This window comes from Staurois parvus, unplaced genomic scaffold (genome assembly GCF_062004578.1).
Source record: "Staurois parvus isolate SC_StPar_1 unplaced genomic scaffold, SC_StPar_1.0 ptg000769l, whole genome shotgun sequence".
Lineage (NCBI taxonomy): Eukaryota > Metazoa > Chordata > Amphibia > Anura > Ranidae > Staurois > Staurois parvus.
In genome coordinates, this window is record NW_028318565.1 from 121,599 (window position 1) to 138,542 (window position 16,944).

At 47.2% G+C, this 16,944-nt stretch overlaps 2 protein-coding genes and 1 long non-coding RNA gene across 3 annotated transcripts; 2 read left to right on the top strand and 1 right to left on the bottom strand.

Annotated features, from left to right (window-relative positions):
• Positions 1 to 741: 741 nt before the first annotated feature.
• Positions 742 to 1,207, bottom strand: LOC149444819 (histone H2B 1.1). The gene has a single exon (XM_089654431.1). The coding sequence runs from the start codon at positions 1,181 to 1,183 to the stop codon at positions 803 to 805; it is 381 nt and encodes a 126-aa protein (XP_089510557.1). The 5' UTR covers positions 1,184 to 1,207; the 3' UTR covers positions 742 to 802.
• A 292-nt stretch (positions 1,208 to 1,499) lies between these two features.
• On the top strand, positions 1,500 to 1,950 carry LOC149444820 (histone H2A type 1). Its single transcript, XM_089654432.1, has one exon. It carries the CDS (start codon positions 1,500 to 1,502, stop codon positions 1,890 to 1,892), a length of 393 nt encoding a protein of 130 aa, XP_089510558.1. The 3' UTR covers positions 1,893 to 1,950.
• A 7,727-nt stretch (positions 1,951 to 9,677) lies between these two features.
• On the top strand, positions 9,678 to 12,424 carry LOC149444821 (uncharacterized). Its single transcript, XR_016306518.1, has 3 exons — positions 9,678 to 10,212; positions 11,474 to 11,547; positions 12,008 to 12,424. It is a non-coding gene; the product is annotated as an uncharacterized LOC149444821 (long non-coding RNA).
• The last annotated feature ends 4,520 nt before the right edge of the window (positions 12,425 to 16,944 follow it).

Here is a 16,944-nt window from a genome sequence, read left to right on the forward strand (position 1 = left end):
CTTATCTTCTGTTCAACTAAACATTTCCCCCCACCCCCCTCTCTTTCCTGGATATTTAACTATCCATTGTCCAGACACAAGAGTTAGTTGTATCAACCTTGATTTTCTAAATGTGTCGATATTATGTGAATGTTTTTGGTTATAAAAGAATATTGGGATGTTAATACTGCTTCAATGATCCAGCACTTGTGTTATATACTGTCAGAACTCCAATAAAAATCCCCTTAAAAATAAATATTCCACCCATAATCCCCATGCAGATCCATAATAACCACTTATTAGAAATGCATTTTATGTTTGCTTGGTGTTTATAATTTGTAATCTATTTTGTACTGGTTCCTAATGAAGTTAAAATGTAATGCTTTCCACATCTCGTACTATATGAAATCAGTAAATCTATTCCTAGTAATATATGGAGTAATGTCTCCATGATTTCTGTATAATTTCCTATGATGCCATGTTACAGCCGCACATATATCAGTCAGTGAAGAGTTAAACATTCGCCTCTACTACGTGTAACAATGTATCAAGCAGAGCAGAAAAGAGAAACAAGAAAATCCTTCCCGTCTGTGTGTAATATAGTGACACCTAATGGGAGTGTTGAGCATTGCAGCCAATCCTCCCATCCCCCCCCCAATGTGCAGGTTAGTCCGTCCCTAGAACGAATGTCCAGTGTAAGTGTGACGTGTGGGGGACCTCTAGCGGCAATACAATGTGATGACAGCTCAGTGATTGGAATGGTGGGCGGCTCTTAGAAGAGCCTTTGTGTCCCCTTGTTGGGATGATGGGGCCCCGGGGGGGATTACTTGGCGCTGGTGTACTTGGTGACGGCCTTGGTGCCCTCGGAGACGGCGTGCTTGGCCAGCTCTCCGGGCAGGAGGAGGCGGACGGCGGTCTGGATCTCCCGGGAGGTGATGGTGGAGCGCTTGTTGTAATGAGCCAGGCGTGAAGCTTCGCCGGCGATGCGCTCGAAGATGTCATTGACGAAGGAGTTCATGATACTCATGGCCTTGGACGAGATGCCGGTGTCGGGGTGGACCTGCTTGAGCACCTTGTACACGTAGATGGCATAACTCTCCTTCCTAGTCTTCCTCCGCTTCTTGCCGTCCTTCTTCTGGGTCTTAGTCACGGCTTTCTTGGAGCCCTTCTTGGGCGCCGGCGCAGACTTGGCTGGTTCAGGCATGATCAGGGTTCACCACTGCTTGGCTGGCTGCAAGGAAAGTGTGCTGGAGCCGCCCTCATGTGCTGCTTTTATAGGCGGTCTATGCAAAGGAGCCTCATCCCTCCTCACTCTTCTATTGGAGGACTCAGTCAGGTGATGGATGATGACGTCATGCTCTCTTTTCTCAGTTACAGATTAGTGTAGAAACAAGTCTGTTCGCTATTGGCTGAACTAAAAAGCAACCAGTACCAGCGTGTGACGTCAGAGCATGGAGTGTATAAAGGAGAGGAAGCGGCTGCTGGGACCTATCTGTGTGTGATTCTTCATTCATCCAATCATGTCTGGTCGCGGCAAACAAGGAGGCAAGACTCGGGCTAAGGCCAAGACACGATCGTCCCGGGCCGGTCTGCAGTTCCCCGTCGGTCGTGTTCACCGTCTTCTCCGGAAGGGCAACTATGCCGAGCGGGTCGGGGCCGGAGCTCCCGTCTATCTGGCCGCCGTCCTGGAGTATCTGACGGCTGAGATCCTGGAGCTGGCCGGCAACGCCGCCCGAGACAACAAGAAGACCCGCATCATCCCCCGACACCTCCAGCTGGCTGTCCGCAACGACGAGGAGCTCAACAAGCTGCTGGGCGGCGTCACCATCGCCCAGGGAGGAGTCCTGCCCAACATCCAGGCCGTGCTGCTGCCCAAGAAGACCGAGAGCCACAAGGCCGCCAAGAGCAAGTAATCCCCCCACAGGATTCCCTTCTATCCGCCAACACAACGGCTCTTCTCAGAGCCCCCCACATCTCCATACAAAGGGCGGACATACGGCTTCTATGGACACCAATCCCACACTCCTCTCTATCTCCCGCTTATTTTATAATTGTAAAGAGTAATAGAAAATGCTTCCAGTGTGAGACTCTGGGGAAATGACATCTTATTCCAGGGACTGATTTTATCCGCCTTCCTTTAGTTGTGATGGGGGGGGGGGGGAGGAGGAAAGTCGGCGACTTCTTCCCTCAGTCCTGCTCTGTAGATCTCGAATTAGTAAAGGACGTTCTGGGATGGAAGCTGTCACGTGTTTGTAACGAGAAAATGTTTTGTTCTGTTTTATTTAAACTGTAATAGCTTCAATTGGCTAAATTTCAATTTCCCGCCGGAGTTCTATGGACCGTTACCGACAATCTGCATCAATTTACCGTTTTATCTGGGAAGATCGATCAATCCTTCCATTCATTCCGAGCATTGCAGATATTCATCTGAAATGTTTTATTTGTACTTAAAACCCGACAACATGGAGTAATTAGTTTGATTTTGTTAAACTTCCAGCACTATGAATAGGGATCTCCGGATATATTTTCTTTGGACGACTTTTAAGAAAAGCATTATTGGCTAATGGAAACAACGCCCACAACTGATTGGCTCAGGTTCAAAATCCAGCCCTATTATACCGCCAACTCCGACTCGGGAGAACAAAAACACCAATACTTCCAAACCAGATTCATCGATTAGTCAGTAATGTATAGTGAATTATGAAAAATATTTCAATTCTTTGAGAGACTTAACTATGAAATCCAGATGGATGTGAAACGACCGGTAGAAAAAAAGTAACCCTGACCCTCCCAGATACATATGTACAATGAATCGATAGAGGAAATAACATGTCTGAAGAATCAAATCGGTTTACTCTTTGTAGCTAGAAATCAGCAAAATGTTTACAAGTTTCTAAATATGCGGATAGAGATGAGCGAATCGAAGTAGGCGAAGTGGAATTCGTTTCGAATATTGGAAAATTTTCGATTCGCGCCGAATCCGAAAATTATCATACTTCGGATGCGCGAATTTAAATTTTTCCTAAAATGGCGGCGACATGTGCGGCGACGGAGCGGGGATGTCTGGGAAGGCGCGCTGACCCATAATGCATTCATTAATGACATGTGATCGCATTAGCCAATCAGCAGCCAGCCAGCACTGTGTAATGGTCGAGCTATAAATGGCGGCCATTTTAGAATTCTCCATTTGCTTCCAGTCATTCAAGAGAGGCAGACCGCTCTGTATTAGGGACAGAGTTAGGGCCACAGAAACGTTACTTAGGGACAGAGAAACATTACTCAGGGACACAGAATTGTTACTTAGGGACACAGAAACGTTAGGGCCACAGAATTGTTACTCAGGGACAGACACAGAATTGTTACTGAGGGCCACAGAATTGTTACTGAGGGCCACAGAAACGTTACTCAGGGACACAGAATTGTTACTGAGGGCCACATAACTGTTACTTAGGGCCACAGAAACGTTAGGGCCACAGAATTGTTACTCAGGGACAGACACAAATTGTTACTGAGGGCCACAGAAACGGTACTTAGGGCCACAGAAACGGTACTCAGGGACACAGAATTGTTACTGAGGGCCACAGAACTGTTACTTAGGGCCACAGAAACGTTAGTTAGGGCCACAGAATTGTTACTCAGGGACAGACACAGAATAGTTACTGAGGGACACAGAATTGTTACTGAGGGCCACAGAACCGTTACTTAGGGCCACAGAATTGTTACTCAGGGACACAGAATTGTTACTGAGGGCCACAGAACCGTTACTTAGGGCCACAGAATTGTTACTCAGGGACACAGAATTGTTACTGAGGGCCACAGAACTGTTACTTAGGGCCACAGAATTGTTACTCAGGGACAGACACAGAATTGTTACTGAGGGACACAGAATTGTTACTCAGGGCCAGACACAGAATTGTTACTCAGGGACAGACACAGAATTGTTACTCAGGGCCACAGAATTGTTACTCAGGGACAGACACAGAATTGTTACTCAGGGACAGACACAGAATTGTTACTGAGGGACACAGAATTGTTACTGAGGGCCACAGAACCGTTACTTAGGGCCACAGAATTGTTACTCAGGGACAGACACAGAATTGTTACTGAGGGACACAGAATTGTTACTCAGGGACAGACACAGAATTGTTACTGAGGGACACAGAATTGTTACTGAGGGCCACAGAACCGTTACTTAGGGCCACATAATTGTTACTCAGGGACACAGAATTGTTACTGAGGGCCACAGAACCGTTACTTAGGGCCACATAATTGTTACTCAGGGACAGACACAGAATTGTTACTCAGGGTCACAGAATTGTTACTCAGGGACACAGAATCGTTGAATTAAAGAGTATGTCAGACAACATGCAGAGGAGTGGCAGAGGAGGCAATGTTTTAGGAGCGAGCAGACGTGGCAGCAGAGGAAGGGGTTGAGGCAGCACTGTTCGCAGCCAGAGGCCAGTGCTCCCGGTGTCATCCAGCGGTCGTGTCTCCACCGACAACCCTGCCGTCATCGATTGGTTGGCTCGGTCGTCTTCCTCTTCCCAGGTCACCTCTGACACCTACAGCCAACGGTCGGTGGGTACGTCAGACACAACCGTTAGTTGGCATGGCCCGGGACCAAGCCCACTGAAATCACGTGTTCCCTCACCAAGCGAAGTATCGCATGCTGTGGGCTCAGCCCCACTGTACAGTGAGGAAGAGCTAACAGAGGGCGGTCAGGAACGGGGGGAGACATCCGCCTTTTCAGCAGCCAGGCGAAGAAGTACTGGCGAGGAGAGTGGCTCGGTAGCCGGTCTAGAGACAGGTCTGTCTCCTGACCCAGACGCAGCCGAGGGGGCTAGTAGTGAGGCGGAGACCCTACTTGATGATGAGGAGGTTGATCGCACTTGGCAGCCTCGTCGTCATCAGGCAATTTCTTCCGCATCATCAGGAGAAGAGGGTGGCAGCTTGGCAGCGAGCGAAACAGTCGGTGGGTTGCCCAGGAGGCAGCAGGGTCGCAGCAGTGTCAGTAGAGTAGAGCACCAGCTCCATTGCAGCCTACCACCACGGCCAGTAGTGGTGCCGGTGTGCACGGAGGAAGCAGCAGTCTGCCAGTGAGGAGTATCGGGGGCAAAGTTTCCTACTCGGCGGTGTGGCAATTTTTCGTCAAGCCGCCCGAGGAAGTAAACGTAGCCGTATGTCGACTATGTGGCCAGAAAGTCAAGCGTGGCCAGGGGGCCCATGTTGGGACTACAGCGTTGCGGCAGCATATGCAGCGTCGCCATTTGGTGGCCTGGGAAAACCATAATAAAGATACGGCGGTTCTGCCCGCCCCAGCCCCCGCTCCATCACCCGCTCCGTTACTTGCTCCGTCACCCGACGTCAATCGCCCTCTATCAGCCAGTCAAGGCTCCAACACCTCTGCTGAGGGGAGTTGTCGCTCGTTGGCATCTTCCGCTTCTTCAGATGCTCCTTCTCCTGCTACTCCTCTTCACGGATTCCGTCAGCAGTCTTTCTTGGAATCCGTTTCCAAGAGACAACAGTTTGCGAGCACGCACCCGACGGTGCAAAAGCTGAACGTCATCCTGTCCAAGTTGCTGGTGCTGCAGTCCCTCCCTTTCCAAGTGGTGGACTCAGCACCTTTCAGAGAAATGATGGCTTGTGCCGCGCCGCGGTGGAGAGTGCCAAGCCGTCATTTCTTTGCCAAAAAGGCAGTGCCAGCCCTGCATTCACATGTAGAAGAGATGGTGGGCCAGTCTTTGAGCATGTCGGTCTCTGCCAAAGTGCACGGCAGCGCTGACGTGTGGAGCTGTAACTACGGTCAGGGACAGTACATGTCATTTACGGCCCACTGGGTGAACGTGGTGCCGGCACAGCCGCACCAGCAACTTGGACAGGTCACGCCGCTTTTGCCTCCACGTTTGCACGTCCTTGGTCCACAAAAGATGTCCGCCTCTACCACCTCTTCTTCCTTCGTGTCCTCAGCCGCCACCCCCGTGCCAAGTCCCATTACCCGACCGGCATATCACATGTGCAGGGCGCAACGGTGTCACGCTGTGCTGCACCTGGTATGCCTTGGCGAACGTAGTCACACAGGGGAGGAACTTCTCAGTGTAATGAACAGAGAAATCGACAGATGGCTGTCTCCGCGCAAACTGAAAATCGGAACCAAGTTGACCGACAACGGAAAGAACATGGTGTCTGCTCTGCGTCAAGGAAGGTTGTGCCATGCGCCATGCATGGCTCACGTGTTCAATCTGGTTGTCAAGCGGTTCCTAAAATCCACCATCCCACTGCAAGACATCCTTAAAATGTCACGTAAACTTTGCATGCATTTCAGCCATTCCTACACCGCAAAGCACACCCTCCTTGAGCTGCAGCGGCAGAACGGAATTGCACAGCATCGCCTGATCTGCGACGTTGCAACAAGGTGGAATTCAACCCTACACATGTTAGACCGCCTTTACGAACAGCGAAAGGCCATCACCGATTTCCTGATGTTACAAGCGGATAAAGGTACTCCCCTGTGTAACTTTGATGTCAGCCATTGGCAGCTCATGCGTGACACCTGCCGCTTGCTCAGGCCCTTTGAGGAGGCCACGCTATTCGTGAGTCGGCAGGACTATGGGATGAACGACGTCATTCCTCTGTTGCACGTCCTTGAACAAATGCTGTTAACAATGGCTGGTCAGGGTGCGGTAGACGTGGCGCACAGATCTCAACGCCACATGACCCCTGTGGGGGCAGGACAGGAAGAAGAGGAGGAGGTAGAGGACATTTGTGCTCAGGAATTATTGAGTGAAATGGGTGGTTTTTCCACTCAGCGGACAGGAGTGGAGGAGCAGGAGCATCTGGTAGAGGAGGAGGAGGAGGAGACAGAGGACCCAGATGCACCGTGGCAGTATGCTGTGGAGATGGAGGCAGGGAGTCCCTCGCATTCCTTGGCACAAATGGCCCATAGCATGCTCGGTTGCTTGCGTAGCGACAGCTGAATAATAACCATCAGACAGAGGGATGACTTTTGGCTGTCCACCTTGTTGGACCCTCGCTACCGTTCAAAAATGGTGGCCTTTTTCACACCTGCTGAGAGGGAGGCCAAAATAACGTACTATAAAAACCACCTATGTAGTCAGTTGGTCTCTGCCTTTGTGCGTCAACGTCCATCCTCAGACACTGTGGGCCCTGTGCGCTCGCGTTCCGCTGCCATGGCAGCAGGGGAGGGGTGGGGTGGTAGGAGCAGTGGCAGCTCCACCAGCAGCGGCTGCCTCAGTCTGCAGTCGATGATGAGTAGCTTTCTTCACCAGCACAGTGAGGAAACTACTAACCAGCCGCAGCAGCATCAGGTGGACCTGGAGCAGGACCTCAAACAACAGGCTTGGGCCTACTTGGACAGCACCCTGCCAACCGAGGTAGACAATCCCCTTGACTACTGGGCAACGAAACTTGACCTTTGGCCCCAACTAGCTGAATTTGCCCTTGAAAGGCTGTCATGCCCGGCCAGTAGCGTGGCATCGGAGCGCGTGTTTAGTGCGGCAGGAGGTATTGTAACTCCGCGGAGGACACGACTGTCCACCCAAAGTGTGGAGAGACTCACGTTTGTGAAAATGAATCAGGCGTGGATTAGTCTGGATTTCAAACCACCAGTTCCTGACACAACTGACTAAATCCGCCATGAATCATGCCCCTGCCATGTGCCACTTTCAGGTCTCCTCACACTGCTGGTGTGTTGAATTTTTTGACATAGGGTGCTGGCAGATTACGGGCCTCCTATAGCTGCTGCCAGACCCCTAATCTGCCATGGGCCCCTATATACCGCCTCCTCATGCTGCTGCCAGGTCCAGAGTCTCTCATGGGTCCCTGTACGGCCTCCCATTGCTGCTGTCTCCATCGCCACACTCTGCCATGTGCCACTTTCAGGTCTCCTCACACACTGCTGGTGTGTTGAATTTTTTGACATAGGGTGCAGGCAGATTACGGGCCTCCTATAGCTGCTGCCAGGCCCCTAATCTGCCATGGGCCCCTATATACCGCCTCCTCATGCTGCTGCCAGGTCCAGAGTCTCTCATGGGTCCCTGTACGGCCTCCCATTGCTGCTGTCTCCATCGCCACACTCTGCCATGTGCCACTTTCAGGTCTCCTCACACTCCTGCTGGTTTCCATTTTGTCATAGGTGGCTGGCAGATTACAGGCCTCCCATAGGTGCTGCCAGGCCCCAAATCTGCCATGGGCCCCCGTACCGCCTCGTCACGCTGCTGCTGGGTCCACAGTGTGACATGGGTCCCTGTACCGCCTCCCATTGCTCCCACTCTGCCATGTGCCACTTTGAGGTCTCCTCACACTCCTGCTGGTTTCCATTTTGTCATAGGTTGCTGTATGGCCTCCCATTGCTGCTGCCTCCACCGCCACACTGTGGCTCCAAACACTGGTTTTGGCCCCGTGACTGGCCAAATGAGTGAAGTGTGCGGTGATTCTAAGATCGACGGCACTCATCTGCATGTCATACTGAGTGACAGTATTATTTCTCTTCCCCAGCAGACTCCAAGGGCATTTAAATTAAAGGTACAGTGTTCTGCACTAATATAAAGGCTCTCTGAAGCCTAGAAACACCCTTTTTTAAGTTAAATTCACAGCGAATATATTCGACTCAAATCAAATATTTTCCACGAATTCGCCGAATCAGTCGAATCAAATTTTTGAATGCTTCGCTCATCTCTATATGCGGATAGCGGCTTCCACCATCCCCCCCAGAAGGAGTAGATTAATGATCTCGAGATTTCTATCGATAGCCCTTTGTATGAGAAGGTGGGCGGCCCTGAGAAGGGCTTTTGTGACGATGAAGGGGGGGGGCGGTTATGAGGATTTATCCTCCGAATCCGTAGAGGGTGCGTCCCTGTCGTTTGAGAGCATAGACGACATCCATGGCGGTGACGGTCTTCCTCTTGGCGTGCTCGGTGTAGGTGACGGCATCGCGGATGACATTCTCCAGGAAGACTTTCAGCACTCAGCGGGTCTCCTCATAGATGAGGCCGGAGATGCGCTTGACTCCCCCTCTGCGGGCCAAACGTCGGATGGCGGGTTTGGTGATGCCCTGGCTGTTATCCCGGAGCACCTTCCTGTGGCGCTTGGCGCCCCCTTTCCCCAGACCCTTCCCTCCTTTACCGCGACCAGACATGACGATTCTTCTTTACTGCAAACATCGACTGAGCTCTGACCTGGGCCCGCCTTCCTTTTATAGAGCATGAGCGGACTTGATGGGAACCCTTCTTGGGAGTCACACCCATTCATTACACAAAATACAATTGTATTCATTTGGAAGCTTTTTCCACGTTCCGCCCTTTTCTAATCCCAAATCCATGGGATTAGGGATTAGAAAAGGGCGGAACGTGGAGAAATCTCTTCATTCTTCTCATTTGTTTTCTATTTCTTCCTCGGAGATTACACAGAAACATTCATCTTTCACATTTCAGAACACAAACCATCATCACCAGTTACTATTGTTAACAGCAATTTAATATTGAGAAATATGACTTGGAAATAAACAACACAAACATTTATACCGATGCCCCTCGTTCCTGTTTATAATTCTGGGCGGACCTGAAGGGAGACTGATGGAAAGGGGCGGGGTCACAGCCATTCATTCCTCTGCAGAGAATTTCATTGATTTAGACCCTTGTAAATATTTGGATGATTTTTAGTGACTGATTTGGAGGAGGAAACCGATTTGGTTCCTCAGACATGTCATATGTTCTCTCTGGATACATTGTCCGTATTTCTCTGGCAGTCTCCTTATTTCTACCAGTCATTTCATAAATGTCTCATCTGATCAGTTCTCAGGTCGGATTTGGCGGTATAATCGGGCGGAATATTTGTCTGGAACGATCTACACAATCCCGGCGGGCAGAATGTGATGACAGCGATTTTAAATCTGAGCCAATCACAGCTGTGGGCGTTGTCTCCATCAGCCAGTAATGTTTGTCTGACGAGAAGTCCATAGAAATGTATCCGGAGATCTCGGTGTCGATGTTTCTAGTGCAGGAAGTGTTTTCTTGTTCTGTAGACTTTTCATTGATCTCTTCTCTACAACTAAATCAACAGACTAATAACTAGATCTTGTCGGGTTTTGTATTATGAGGGATTGGAGTGATAATAACACATTTCATATGAGTATTTGTAATGCTCCTATAATGATGTTTGGCTGATCGCAGAGTCTGGAATGAATGGAAGGGTTGATCGATCTTCCCAGATAAAACGGTAAATGGACGCTGTCGGTTCTCCGTATCGGTTTTGGCGGTAAGAGGGCGGATTGTCTGTGACGTCACATATAATTCCGGCTGGAGATTTGAATGAAGCAATTAGAAAGTTGATCCAATGACAGTTATAAACATTTCCTTCAGATAGTAAAACATCTTTTTTTTCTACGTGGAGTGTGAAGGAGGTGATGAGATCTGTTCCCTCAGTCGGGAGGATCGTTGTTCGGTATATATTGAACGATCTCTGATCTTCAGGAGAAACTCATCACAACTAAAGGAAGGCGGATAAGATCAGTCCCTGGAATAAGATGTCATTTCCCCAGAGTCTCACACTGAAAGCATTTTCTATTATTAATGTATAATTCTCATTATAATTAAAATGTATAATATGGTATTATAAAATAATTATAACATTTTAACTTTTAAATTCTACAAATAAACAAAAAAAATAAGTCAGTTATTTTAGATTTTGTAACAACATAACTTGAGGATAATTGACATGGGGGAAGACACATTAGCCACAGGACTTTAAAAACCGGTTCAGCTCCGCCCTATAGCAGAATTACTACTACAGGGCGGGCTCCCTGCACACAATCATATGTATATATACATGACTTGTGCTCCCGCCTTGATCGCAGGCCATGGACGCACGTGCCTGCCGACCCAGGGGTGCCGTGGTTCTGTGCCCAACCGATCAATCAGCAGATTATGGCCAGTGATGTTCAGGATGGATTTGCTGATTGCTCCCTGCCCTATCAGTGATCTTCCTGTACCTTTGGTTACACTTACACAGGTACAGGAAATGATGCAATCTTCTCTCCCTGGGCACATTCCATTCCAGAGAGAGAAGAAAGCAGATCCACGTGGGTCAAAAGCATTACACTTTTACAGTAAAAGCACAGCTAGGTCACATTTATCCCCCTGATCTCCCCCTGTTAACCCCTTCACTCCCGTCAGTATCTTTAGTACAGTGTACAGATTGTTTTACTGATCACTGTATTAGTGTCTCCGGCGACTTCATCTAGCATTAGCGTCCCACGATTCTGTTGAAGATGAGCTGTAACTGGTCTCAGGGAGCGCCTCTTGACCAAAGTTTGAGGGGATAAGTTGCTGAAGATCTGTTTTTTGTCTCCTTTGAATTCAAGGGATGTTTTGTTATGGGTAACAGCTGGCCAGTTTAGGCTATTGTCTGTGCCACCTGTAGATTTATGAAGAAAAAAGAACCTCTGCTATGTATCTAAATGATTTTAATTTTCTTTCAGCTGATTAACTGCTGGAGTACAAGGCAGATGGAGAACCTGGGAAGCCTGTTTGGATTAGCTGTCTGGCATCACAGGTGGGTTTGGAAAAGTGATCCTAACAATTGTTCCAAAATACAATAATAAACATGTAAGACTTACCTGCTCTGCACAGTAGTTTGCCACAGAGCAGCCCAGATCATTAATTTAGTTGTTCCCCCGCCAGCATTCCTTGGCCCCTCTTTCCTATCCAGCGCCCCCAGAACAAGCACCTTGTTCTAGTGTGAGGCCAAAAAGACTCATTCATGAGCCACGGATCCCAGAGAGGCAAGCTCTTCAAGCACATCATGAAATCAGGATGGGGATCCACTTGAAGTAACCATTAGTGTGCCTGGGGGAGGGGGGACCTTGTGCCTTTCCAAACACAGTAAATGCTCCAAGAATGTTTACTTCAACTCCTGAAATGGTTAAAAATAAAAAAAAAACACTCTAGCTAGCCTGCACTAAGAAGTGATTGTCATGATGAAATGTCAATGATCGTTTGATCTCATTTTACAGGAGTGTTCCTGCTGGAGGGTCAAGCTTCAAAAAAGCCACCTTCATGTCTTCCACTCACCTCAATTTGTGGCCAGTGGATATTTTGTGGCACCAGGAAAGAACTTGCAGCAAGGACCTGCATAAACACCCTGGCATGCCAGAGGTGGTTTGGAAGCAACACAGCAACTTGACCATCCCTTTGCTTTATGCTGCTTATGGGGGTGTGCAATTGCTTCTCATTCCTGAACAAACTTTCACCTGATATCGGAGCCCCATATTTTCAGATATGTTTGAGCCGTGTGCTGGCAAACAGTGGAGCCAGTTTTTGTTTTGAACATAAATTGGGAGCTGGCAGCCATATCTTACCATCAGGCCATGTATTTGCCTTTTTTTTTTTTGTTTTGTCGAATAAAGACTATTTTTTGGTTCCTTAAAAAAGTGTTATATCCTCTTGATTCTATTTCCTAGACTTAAGATGGCCAGTTAATATGCAATGTGATGAAAAGTCAGTGCAATTTCCTCCACAGGTAGCTAAAGTCTGGAATAGAAGGAGCTACCGGAACAATGCATTCATTTAGAGTGGACCAGGCCCATATAGTACATCATGGAGATTTGCTATGAAGGAACATTCACGTTTGGATACCTCAGCTCATGTGGTTTGGGTCCGAATATTTCTGGCCATTGCAACGTATTGACTATTGCAGCTCAACATAGATCAGACATACAGAAAAGTGTACCTTGTCCATAGAATAGCCACTGGGAGGTCCTATCTGGGCACAGAGATCTGGCCTATGCATAATTGGGTACATTGGAGAACGTGACAATTTGGGCTGCTTTATTATACTAAGGGGTTAGTTCATGCTTGCTTCAGGGGAAACATTACTAATAATTGTTGTATTTTCATTTGAAAACATGTCCAATTCCTAGATACATTGAGGTACGTAGCAGAGGTTCAAAGTATTCCATAGAAGAAGATATTGTTCTTTCTAACTATACAGGTGGCACAGACACAAGCATACACCCAGGGCCACTGTTAGATATTACGGGTCCCCGTACAGCCTACCTGTCAGGCTCCTCATCACCAGCAAAAATATCAACATTATATTTATGGTAAAAATAAACTAAAAACATTATTAATGGACATAATCCCAACCAAATTCCTTTTAAATCTAAACGATAAAACTGTACTGAGTTCATAAATAAAGCTGTGTGTGTAATTGAGGTCTTGGGGCTCATTCACATGGGTGCTGTGGCCTGTAGAGTGTGAATCAGTGGTTTGTTTTTGTGGCTGATTCCGATTGCAGGCAACCTATCTTACACTATGGAAATGCCACAGGTTATAATTTGACAAGCATATGGGTGCAGGGGTACAGCCCAGAACACAGACAGTGAGCATTCAGGGCCACTTCCCCATGCCTGCACACCTGTCAGATTAAAACCTGTGTTCATACAGCTGCTGTGTCCCCATAATGTAACAGGTGCCTCCAGCCACATGAACAACCCACTCTTTCATGCTGTACAGGTCAGTTGACCTGTGTGAATGTGGCATTTTTGACTTTTTTCCTAATTTCAATGGACTGCCTAACTTGTAGGAACATGCAAAAATACTGCAGGCATAATATTTTAAAAGTGTGTTGCACCTAACCACACAGTAGTGTGGTGCCATGCGATTTGGTGGCTGTGAATGTGTCTGTGTTTAGTAGACGTGTGGAGGTGCAATTAAGTTTGCATCATGGTACCTGCGCACATCTTCAAAGGGAATTGCATTTCTTTGCTGTGCAGGAAAATGTGTGCTCTTGCATGCGTTTCTGCACCACAAATGGTGTGAACAAATCCTAAGGGCCAGTTTACATTATAGAAATAGTCTAGAAGTGTTCCAGATGAGTTTTTGCATGCACTTTTTGGATGTGTGTTTAGAGTGTTCCAGTGCATTTTGGATGCATTTTTGACACGTTTCAGTGCATTTTTGTATCCATTCCAGTTCATTTTTTCCCCTTTCATTTTCTTCAGTTTAACTAGGGACATGTGTATTTTAGTGCTTTCCAGAAAAGTTCTGTGCATTAACAATGCAGATGCAGAAAAAAGCAACTGAAACACATGTAGTGTGAACTGGCCCTAAAGGTCATTATAGGTCAGGGAACGGGACTGACCAGGAATTGTGAATTCAATCAGATTAGTGGTGAGATACAATCAGGAATCATATAATAATGCAAGATCTGAGCTGGAGGTGATAGGAAATGAGACACAATAACTTGATCAGTAAACAAATAGTAAAATTAAAAAATGGGGCGGTGATACATAGATTTGCAGATGGAACAGATGATGACAGGGGGGGAAGGGGGGGGGGGTCAAATTGTATAAGGAGAGAGGTTTAAGAGAAGAGAAATAAAGTTGCAATTAAATGTAAACAGCAGGAAAATTGAAAGTTTCAAACTTGTCAGAAGAACAGGACACAGGTAAGTTTCACTCCCTTTCCGCTTTCTAGTCAGTAGCCAAAATCTTAATTGATTGATCAATATTCCTGGCATTGACAGAACCCTGGAAATTGATCTACATATTTTGGGCATTCACAAATGTCAAGGAGCTTACAATCTAAGGCCAGAAACTTAGACATATACTAGGCCCAATTAATCTAACAGCATGTCTTTGGAGTGTTGGCAGAAACACACCCGTGCAGAAAAAGAATGCAAACTCCAGACAGGTGCAGCAATGACTGGGATTAGAACCCATGACCCAAGTGCTGTAAGTTCTGACTACTAACCACTAAGCCACTGTAGGAGACAGAGTTTGAGCTGGAATGTAGAATAGTTACATGATTAAAGAGACTGAAGATATATAATTATATTGGGAAATCAGAACTAGACATTCAAATTATTTGAGATATAAGTGTGAAAATGTTTGACATTTGAAAATAGAATGTATGACATTCATTAGGAAATGCATTATTTGGCCTATCATTTTTGGAGAGACAGCAACAAAAAAAAAATATTTAAAAAAACTTTAATATAGGTGTGCTTTTTATTTTAAATTATAAGTATTCTCATATGCGAACAAATAAACGCCAACAGGACAAAGCCTGCGGTTGTGCGCCACCTAGCGAACATATCCGGCATTGTATCTAGAAATGTGACCAAAGTCATTTTGTATTTACAAACAGGAAAGAGTCTACAACAGCAATGGGCAAACTACGGCCCGCGGGCCGTATACGGCCCGGCGGACCTTTTAATCCGGCCCGCGGAGCTAGGCTCCCGCAAGGCCAGTGGTCGGCAAGCCGCGGCTCTTTGCCGGGCGCCCGCTCCCCTCCCTCCTCTCGGGCGGGCGGGCGACCTCCTCTCCTCCTCTCCCCTCCCCCCCTCTCGGATGGCCGCCCCCCCTCTCGGATGGCCGCCCCCTCCCTCCTCTCGGGCGTCAGGACTCTGCAGCTGTCAGGATGTAGGCGGGGCAGCCAGGATGTAGGCGGGGCAGCGTGACAAACTCTTCTCTCACAGTCCTCCCTGAAGACCAGAACGGCGCGGGAATACGAGAGGAACGTGCGGAGCAAAGGTAAGTGAATTGACACAGGGGGGACTTACTATATGGGGAATGAATTACTATATGGAGGACTTACTATATGGGGGATGAATTACTATATGGAGGACTTACTATATGGGGGACTTACTATATGGAGGACTTACTATATGGGGGATGACTTACTATGGGGGATGTATTACTATATGGGGAATTAATTACTATATGGGGGACTTACTATATGGGGAATGAATTACTATATGGGGGACTTACTATATGGGGAATGAATTACTATATGGGGGACGAATTACTATATGGGGGATGAATTAATATGGGGGATGAATTAATATGGGGGATGAATTACTATGTGGGGGATGAATTACTATGGGGGATGAATTACTATATGGGGGATGAATTACTATATGGGGGATGAATTGCTATATGGGGGACAAATTACTATATGGGGGATGAATTACTATATGGGGGATTAATTACTATGCTTACTATGGGGGAATATTACTATACTTACTATGGATGACACATACACATCATTCATCTACTCTTGGTCCGGCCCCCGGGTCCAATATATGAACCCATTGCGGCCCTCAAGTCAAAAAGTTTGCCCACCCCTGGTCTAGAAAGTAAACTCTTTCTAATCAGCTTGCTGGAAGCCTTTCTGAAGACTGACAGGTCTTGATTGATTGATTGAATTGAGCCTGCCTGAATGTGCAGTGTCTGCTGGTAGACTCAATTCTTAGTAAATCTGGTCCCTTCTGTCTTTCATGAATCCATGCTGTCTGTTGCTTAAAATATTTTTTTCCAGCAAGAACTCATCTATGTGGTCTTTTGTTAAAGAAAGAGAACAGCAGTCGTAAGAACAGCGGAGTCAAGTATCCACCAGCATGATACACACATCGAAAAGTAGAAAAGTGTTAATCGCCCATCAGCCCTCTATACGTTTCTGAGAAAGTGAAAGCATACCAATTGCACCATAGTTTATGGAATCTGGCAACCATGTCATCGGTCATAGTCAATGTCCTTTCCAACTCCTGAATGACGTTAACCTCTCTTATCCAGTCTTGAATCGAGGGGGCATGAGAGGTCTTCCAATGCCTGGGGATTAGTTGCTTGTACGACTTCAAAGAGCACTCAGAGATATGGAGGAGGTAACATTCGGGGGCTAAGGATAATTCAGTCTTAGTAATAGAGTATGTCAACCGCAAACTTTGTCCCAAAAAATGGCATAAGCCTTGGGCATTGCCACCAAATATGTAACAGGGAGACTTGGCTAATTCACAACACCAACATAATCCTGTCGTCTGGGGAAACCACCTCTTTAACCTATCCGGTGTAGCGTACCGTCTTTTTAACAATTTGTAGGAGGTTTCTTGAGTCCTAGTGCTGATGGAGCATTTGTGAGCAAAAATGCAGGCTTTTCTCCATTGCTCACC